Below are 9021 nucleotides of genomic sequence, written 5' to 3'. Positions count from 1 at the left end.
TGATAATTATTATATTATGTTTTGTTTTGTTTCTTTTTTAAGGATAAAAATATTAATTAAATTAAAATTTCTATTAAAATTTTAACTTTAAAGCTAAATATATATTTCCATGTAAGAGGAATATAAATTCGTACCGATTTCAAATATTTCCTATAAAAACCTGTCATGACAGTGATATATATTGCATGCTTGATAATATATCAACCATCACAACCACATATATTTCAAGACAATTCACAATTCTTAAACACCCATTCTCACAGAAAAATTTGCTAAGTATGACAGGCTTCAGATTGTTGAGAAAAATCAATACAAAGATTTATAACCTCAAGCTATCAAACAATTCCATTCATCTAAAGACATCCTTCTTAGAAAATTTATAAGCACTATGTCATACTCATTTATCAGCTATTAAAAAATTAACGGCATGTATGACCTTGCAATTCAATTAATCACCACATTTCGTCCAGCAAGCACTTTATTGGCTTTCTATAAAATTTAAGATTCTTAGACTATCCCCAGAAATTATCAGTCTAGATTTTCAACACCACATTTAAAAGGGAAAAACAAAGATAATCCGTTTTTAATGACTTTTCCATAATTAGTGACTACAAAATATGCTACTCAAAACAATAACATTTGAACATGCTAATCAAAATTCTAGACCGCTAGACACAACATAAAAAACCTCTTGATAATTTAAGCCACGAGTTGCATGCATAAGATTTTGGTGGACAAAAATACCAAGCCGAGGAACAGCAAAACCAATTTCACTCTTCCATGGGCTGATTCTCTTCTGTCTGTGCTTGGGACACATTGTCTTTGATTTTTGGAAGACAAAGAGATGAATCTTGTGCAAGTGCGAGCGGAGCTTTGACCAAGTGAATGCCCAGCTCCAATTGCTTCCTTGCTTCTTTCTGCCTCTGGACTTTGCCTGTCTTAAGCCTGGAAAAAGATTTAAAAATGGAAGGGTTATTATTTACTAAAGTGCATGTTATAATATCTTTCAATGGGAACTGAAAGCACCACAAACCAACCTGTTTTTGATGTGGTCAGATGCCCTGTCTGATCTGATTTTATCAATCTTTTTAATGGCCTTCAGAGTATTCTCTGCAAGGTTTCTATCATATCTCTCCGGCCTATTACGTTTTCTCTCAAACTCAAATGTTGAATCCTGGTGCAAAAAGAAAAGAAATAGAAATCATGCAGTGTTTTGGTATAAGCATTGTAATAATGCAATAAAAAGTCCAAAATCAATGCCTTAGGTCTATCACCTGTGTCATGTCCTTTCCATGCAAACGCCTATAGGCCTTGGTCCATTTTACTTTACGGGGATTCCTCTTCATCTTGAAGTTCTTGTGGCATTTCGATCTACAGAAATGGAAAATCTGCAAATGTTTGGACCATCAGAAATTAAAATCAATGCAAACAGCACGAATGACATGTAGGGAACATAGTACTATAAATTATTTTAATTGATGCCCTCAATCTAGCATAAATGTTGCTGAAAACTGCATGTATCTGAACACTGCCAAGCATAAACACATACCAAGTATCAAATTTTAGGCCACTACATAGAGAAATGCAACAAAAAAGAAAAATACTGCAACGAGAGTAACTAAAAAATGGATGAGAAAGACAGAAAGGCGACTTCTGGACAAACCAAAGGCCAACTCCATAGAATCAAACCAAATGTGTAGCATGATAAGCCAATATGGATAATAACTAAATAGAAACAAACAAAAGCGAAGAACCTTTAAGAGCAATAAAGTAATATAACCTTTGAATACATGTAAAAGTAAGAAAGAAACTCCTACCTTGGCATCGTTGCGAACAAATTGAATACCATGCCCCGGATATACAGTGGAGGAACAAAACCAGCACTTCTCTAATCTCATTCTTCTTAAATTAACTAACAAAACACAATTTCCTAAACAGAAAATAACATTGACAATATCAGAAATCATTTCATAAAGAGACTAATTAGCAAAATTTAAGGGGGTATCACAATCTTAAATTGCATAAGTTGACATTAGCATGAAAAGAGAATCATGTATAACCTGAAGCATATGATACTTCCGTATATTCAATTCATCAGGTTTTCAAGTTTATTCGTCAGAAATTATCAAGCATAGACGAGACATAAAAACCCTAATAAAGAAATTCCACCTAATTATTTTACCCAAGTGAAATATTATAGACGGTGAAGTATTAAACCATTCCAGGTACCATAAAATAGAAATAGGAGTCATTTCTTACCGCAAACTAGCTACAATAGCCAACACACAATCCCTTCTAGCTCCTATATAAATAAATAATCATTAATCCTATTCACTGCATCCCAATCTGACAAGCTTAGAGTAGTCAATAAACCAATTATTCATTAATGTATAATAACAAAAGAATCGAACATTTGGTCTCTATAATGCAAATTAAATGACAGCTTTAGATGAAATTAAAATAGGAGATACACTGTAGAACATACAAAGATAAGGAAAAGAGTAGCAAATTATTTCTTACATGCATTGTAAACATGTTTGCGCCGTAAAGGTGGAGCACCTACTCACCATGTACTGACCAAACTTCTCTTTGATTGCAGGCAAATTAGCACCACCACCATTACCTAGCTCAATCTACTAGTTAACAATTATAAAAAAATTTTTCTACTAGTTAACAATTATAAATTTATAATTTTTTTCTCATCAAAAATCTTTTACCAAATTTTCTTATATTTTCTCATCAACCAAACACCCAAAATACAGAAATATTATTAACTCATGTTAACAATAAATGCGTTAACGATTAGAAATAGTATTCTTCATTTGGAAGCCAATGAAGCTACAGAAGGATGAATCATTAATTTGTAACGAAAACTGCATGGAACAGTGGCTAGGACAAAAAGGAATACAGATTTGAACTTAAAAACTGCATAAACTATATCAATGTAGGCATAAGTAGAAGGATGTTCTGGTTTTGCTTGTTTAGACTAGTTGAAATTTGAAATTCTTTATCTTTTCCCTCGGTATAAAGATGATATACTTTTACATGTATTTCTTACATGAACGGCACTAGTGGTATTTGAAAATTTGAATAGCAGCAACAATTCTTCAACAGTTATAGAAAATGGCAAAAGAAATATATATGCTAGAGAAGCATTGCAGTGGCAAAAGAACTATGCAAGGTAACACTGCTCCAAATAAGAGATCCCTAATTTTGAAGAAAAAGTTTGATAAACCAAAAGCAACAGCTTCAAACTGTTTCAGTTGTTTCAGTTGTTAAAGGCACCATGGACTTGCTCAAATTTTGCCAGTAAGTATAACTCAGTATATCTAAATGACAAATAACAAGAAACCTACCTAGAACCAGCTGATCGAAGAGACTGAGAAAGGGTGTATAAAAGTTGTGTCCAACACTCTTCAGCATCCTGTAAAAGACCCCAAATTACATATCAGAATATAAACAAATCTGGGAAGAACAATTACAAAAGAAAATGATAAAAGTTTGGGAAGAACAAAATAAGAATTGAATTTCATCATTTTTATTAAATAACGATAGATATGTACCAAAAGAAAACCAACAGTTCCATATTTACCATACAACCTGCTACGATGTCTGGTAAAAAAATATATGAATTAATCATAAATAATTCAATCTCACGGGCAACCATTAAACCTTACCACTAAGCCACCCTGATTAAACTTGTTTTCCATCCAAAGATCACAATGCAATGAATCAAATAATAATAATAATAAATGAATCCCTCAAGTTTTGTTCTCAGTGGAAATAATAATAAATAGAAGCAAAATTAGCCGATAAACACATGAAACACATTAAAAAAGTGAAGCTAAAACAATTGATAAACCAAACTTTGTGAGATAAACATGTAAAAAGCAGATAAAAGAAAATTTGTGAGATAAACATATAAAAAACAGATAAAGTTTGTAACCCAAATTAAACAATTAAATATACCTGATTTCCTCTGTCTTTTTTTTTTCTAAATAAATAGAATGGTAAACCATGGTTGAATTCTTTTTCATTGAAATGGAAGGGAAGGAATTGAGCAAGTAGTATTGGAAACAATTGAAAGAGACACATTTTCTAAACTGTCATTCAAAATTTCAGTCATGGCTGCTGTTATTGCCTCGGCTTGCTTCGAAGGCAGACCTTCCGCCTCTGATCTCCTAACCTATAAGTATAAGCACCATGTCTTCAGATATTTTCAAGATTCCAAAAATCAAACAAAAGTACAGTTTCTAAAACAAAAGAAGGAATCATTGTAATTTACCAAAGCTAAAGTGTCGATGAGAAACAATCGCTTTCCATTAGATTTAACGAGCTGAGAACAGTGCATCCGCTGTGAAAATAGAGTGGGAGAAGCTAACAATCGAATCGCAGAGGAAGGAATCGCAGCGCGTCGTTCTGCTCCTCCAATTTTTTTTCGATTGGGATTTTGTGAACAAATCAGCGCGAATTTGGGATTTTTTAGTTTTTGGGTTTTAGGGGGAAATTTGGGGAAAAAAAGCAGCGCCAATTTTTGTTAAGCAATATAAATTTTGTGGCGTTTTAAAAAAAACGCCGTTATTGCGTTTAGAATAAATATTAGTATTTGTGGCGCTTTTTCAAAAACGCCACTAAAAATAGAGCATTTGTGGCGCTTTTTCAAAAACGCCACTAAAGCCTCAAAAACTCAATAAAACGACGTCGTTGGGCCTAGTTTTTTTGCGGCGCTTTTCTAAAAACGCCACTAATGCTCATTTTTAGCGGCGTTTTCCGAAAAGCGCCGCTAATGCTTATTTTTAGTGATTTTATTTATTTATTTGTTAAAATTTTTTTATTTTATTTGTTAAAAATTATTAGTTAAGTGATTTTATTTATTTATTAATTTTTTTAAATCTAATATTTAAATATATCAAATGGTTTAGATTAAAAATTTTTAAATATAAAAGCATTAATTGATTGTATAAAATTTCATCATTTAACAAATCTCAAATAAACCTTAAATCCTAAACCATTTAACAAATCTCTTAAATAATTTAAACTATAATCATAATTTTAATATATTAAAATTAATATTATCTCTTTCACAATTATATAAGAAATTATTTAATATATAAATTAAAAAATACTAATTAATCTAAACCCTAAACCCCTATCCCCTAAACCATAAATCACAAAATATAAACTCTAAAACCCTAAATCCCTAACCCCTAAACTTTAAATCCCAACCCTTAAACAATAAACCATAAACTGTAATTCTTAAACCCATAATCCATAAACCTTAAAATAATAACTCTTAAACTTTAAACCCTACACCATATACCCTAAACTATAATCATAATTAATTTAATATTTTAAAATTAATACTATCTCTTTTACGATTATATAAATTAAAAAACAATCAATCATGTACCAAGAACACTATAATCATTATTTTAATATATTAAATTATTTAATATATAAATTATTTATAAAGAATTTAAACTATAATCATAATTTTAATATATCAATTTAATATTATCTCTTTTACAATTATATAAGAAATTATTTAATATATAAATTTAAAAAACTAATTAATCTAAACCCTAAATCCTAAACCCCTAACTCTTAACTCTCAACCCCTAAACCTTAAACCCCAACCCTTAATCTATAACCTTAAACCATAAACCGCAACCCTTAAACCCTAAATCTTAAACCATAAACTGTAAACTATAACCCCTAAACTCATAATCCATAAACCTTAAAATAGTAACTCCTAAACCTTAAACTCTAAATCATATACCCTAAACCAAAAACCTTAAAACTATGGAGATAATTAATTCAATTTTTTTAAAATTAATACTATATCTTACGATTATATAAGAAATTATTTAATATGTAAATAAAAAACACTCAGTAATGTACCCAAAAACTTTAAAATTATTTTAAAATAATAGTATTTTAAATTTTCCATTTTTAACAAATATTTTTCTATTTTTTTATTTCAAATTATTTCTAAGTGTCATTATTTCAAATTTATCCATTTTTAACAAATATTCAATTAAAAATAAATAGAATTTTAATTAATATAAATAAACAAATTAAATAGTAATTAGACAAATAAAATGTTTTTGCGGCGCTTTTCAAAAAACGCCGCTAAAGACCAGAGCATTAGCGGCGCTTTTCCAAAAACGCTGCTAAAGACCTGAGCTTTAGCGGCACTTTTCCAGAAATGCCGCTAAAGACCAGAGCATTAGCGGCGCTTCTCCAAAAACGCTGCTAAAGACCAGAGCATTAGCGGCGCTTTTATAAAAACGCCGGTAAAGCCCCGAAAGGTCAATCTTTAGCGGCGTTTTATTTAAAGCGCCACTAATGCTCGATTTTTAGCGGCGTTTTTTTACCAAACGCCACTAAAAATGCCGCTAAAAGCCTGTTTTGGTGTAGTGCAAGCTTACATGTTGTCAACACTCTTTCAGCGCTCAACCTTTATACTCTCTTCTCCACTACTCTCTATAACTTCCAACTCTCCACCTCAATTAGATGAACCAACCTTCATAACAATCACTCTCCTTTCCTCTCTACTCCTCCCTTATTATACACAATATCAAAAAGTTTACATACTAAACATTTGGGTAAATTTTATTTAATATTATGATGTTCCCTTCTTGATAAAAAGGAAAATGAAACGTGAAAAAGTTTGGCACATTAAATGTTTTAAAGTGAATTTCTTTACAATAGACAGAAAAAGGAAAATTGTAAATTTTATAGTTTAAGCCAAGAAAATGCCATGAAACATCATATTTTTACTAAAATTGATTTTTTTTGTTGATAGATTTTTATTAAAAGTCAAGATTGTACAACCCATTCCCTGTGGATAAGAAATATGTATTATACATTTTCATCAAAGTGACCATCATACTCAGAGAAATTTTATTAAACATGTAAACCAAAAAGTAATTGATAGGTAAAAATTTTGTTAAACATGTAAACAGATAATGCTAAAGAGAGGTGAAAGCAGTTATAACTCTCTTGGCTTCATCACGTATACAGGAAAGGTTGGTCTTTATCTCCTTACAAAGCCTGCCTTCAACAAGACGAATAGGCAACCACAGCTTGGGCTTTACATCAACCAAATACGAAAGTGTTGTGTGGGAGGATTCTTCACCACCAATTACTTCATGATTGTCTTCATTTTTTGTTTTACTAAACTGCACAATCCCGTTCTTAGGAAAGTTTTACTCCAATGGAAATGCAATTAGATGATGGAATTAGTATGTTGTTACCTGTTCAAGCAACCATGTTCCTTCAAACTGTGTGAAGTCACCTTCAACCATCTTGAATTGAATTTCACGTTTTTTACCATGAGGCAAAATCTCAACATCTTTCTCATAACAATCTAAAACTCCCTTAGCATTGAATTTCAAACCCAATGGCAAGTTTTGCTGTCCAATCTGTTGAAACCAATGTGATTAACCACACCACTTTTCAATCCATCAACAATTAGATTTAAACAACACAGTTAGTTTGAGTGTAAGGGACATATATCATCACTACCCACCCTCATGTACCACTATTGTCTTCAAATTTAAATATGACTGTTAACATAAATCGACCTACAATTGTATGAATGAAATCAAGCCTTTTTTAACTCAAACCAATTTTCGTTTCCTTATATGTATTGGGTTAGGCAAGACAAGTTGATCCTACATGCCATTGTCGCCTCTGTCTCCCAATATATCATTCCTATTACTGCAGTAGCCACAACATCACTTTCAAATACTTTTGCTAATAAAACACGGTTCAGAATATTTCTTAAAAAAAAAACTGATTATGGTAAGACAATAAAAAGTGGAAAGGGATAAATAATTAACCTGAAAAAGTCGAGCAAACTTGTCATTTTTTTCAACAACTTTGCTGACAGCAAGACCCGGAATAAGATCAGCCAACTTCTCGTAGTCAGTCAAAATGTCCCAAACAGTATCAAGGCTGGCTTCAATTCCAATTTTGGACCGAATTCTACGACAGTTCCCTCCAAGCTTTTTTATCTCAATGAAGACACCGTCTTCACACAACGATTCTTCCTTCTCATCTGACAGAACATAACCACCACCACCACCATCATCATTTGTGTTGGATGATGTACATATTCAAACCATCGATGCAGTATGTAGAAATGAAAGCATATAATATATATATTCACCTTGAATGATGATGGCTCTCCCGTCATAGTGGAGAGACATGGTCGGTTACCGTCGATCTATCTATTTATCTTCAACTGTGCATTTTCAATAAATAAATTATGAACCAAATATATACTAATATTATCCTAAGCTTAAAACGTATAACAATATAGCATTACTTGGAAGTTATACCTTCCTTGATGGAAGTCTGATATTTGGGGTAATTCGAGGGATAGCTTTTCTGAGGATTTAAGTAATAGTAATACATACTCTATTTTAAGCTACGCCTAATATTTCTTATTTTAAAAATTAAAGTTGATGCATATAGTTAGATTAAACGATCAAAAGGAATCATGTTGGATCTGCATCTGATTTTATACATTAAAATATGTAAGTTGAAACATGGGGATTTTACATGATCACGTGCTGCATTTATCAACTACTTTTTTCTTTTCCAACGCATCTGCATCTCAGGGTTTTACTATCCTCGTTGATATTATTTAAAGGAAATGGTTTTTTGCTTCAAAATTATTTGACTCCCAAGTCACAGGAAATTAAGATGTAAGTCCGGCCCAAAACCAAAAAAAATAAATAAACAAAATAAAAACTAAAATAAAGACCAAGTCCATTTACAAGATAATGGCCCAAATACAAAAAAAAACTCAAGGCCCAAAATATATAACCTGACCCTAAAACCCAATAATCCAAGCCCAATAAGCCCATAACCTAAACTTTTTTTTAGAAAGCAACCCTCATGTCAGGTGCTCGCCACCCGAGGCCTAACGCGCCTCTGCCACCATTGCATCAAAATGATAAAGGTGCACTTCCCGTCGTCACCATTGACCGCGCACCACTACCTGCAAAA

The 9021-nt window shown here is 31.7% G+C and overlaps 2 protein-coding genes across 2 annotated transcripts; both read right to left on the bottom strand.

Annotated features, from left to right (window-relative positions):
• Nucleotides 1-552: 552 nt before the first annotated feature.
• LOC107897164 (probable ribosome biogenesis protein RLP24) lies at nucleotides 553-1957 on the bottom strand. The gene is made up of 4 exons (XM_016822519.2): nucleotides 1818-1957; nucleotides 1275-1388; nucleotides 1038-1174; nucleotides 553-945 (listed from the first exon to the last, which is right to left on the bottom strand). The coding sequence occupies exons 1-4, from the start codon at nucleotides 1896-1898 to the stop codon at nucleotides 771-773; spliced, it is 507 nt and encodes a 168-aa protein (XP_016678008.2). The 5' UTR covers nucleotides 1899-1957; the 3' UTR covers nucleotides 553-770.
• Nucleotides 1958-6807: 4850 nt separating this feature from the next.
• LOC107896076 (uncharacterized) lies at nucleotides 6808-8369 on the bottom strand. The gene is made up of 4 exons (XM_016821220.2): nucleotides 8177-8369; nucleotides 7848-8065; nucleotides 7260-7427; nucleotides 6808-7184 (listed from the first exon to the last, which is right to left on the bottom strand). Exons 1-4 carry the CDS (start codon nucleotides 8214-8216, stop codon nucleotides 6975-6977), a joined length of 636 nt encoding a protein of 211 aa, XP_016676709.1. The 5' UTR covers nucleotides 8217-8369; the 3' UTR covers nucleotides 6808-6974.
• Nucleotides 8370-9021: the final 652 nt, after the last annotated feature.

This window comes from Gossypium hirsutum, chromosome A08 (assembly GCF_007990345.1).
Source record: "Gossypium hirsutum isolate 1008001.06 chromosome A08, Gossypium_hirsutum_v2.1, whole genome shotgun sequence".
Lineage (NCBI taxonomy): Eukaryota > Viridiplantae > Streptophyta > Magnoliopsida > Malvales > Malvaceae > Gossypium > Gossypium hirsutum.
The sequence above is the reverse complement of the archived record's forward strand: the minus strand, read 5'-3'. Positions and strand labels throughout refer to the sequence as shown.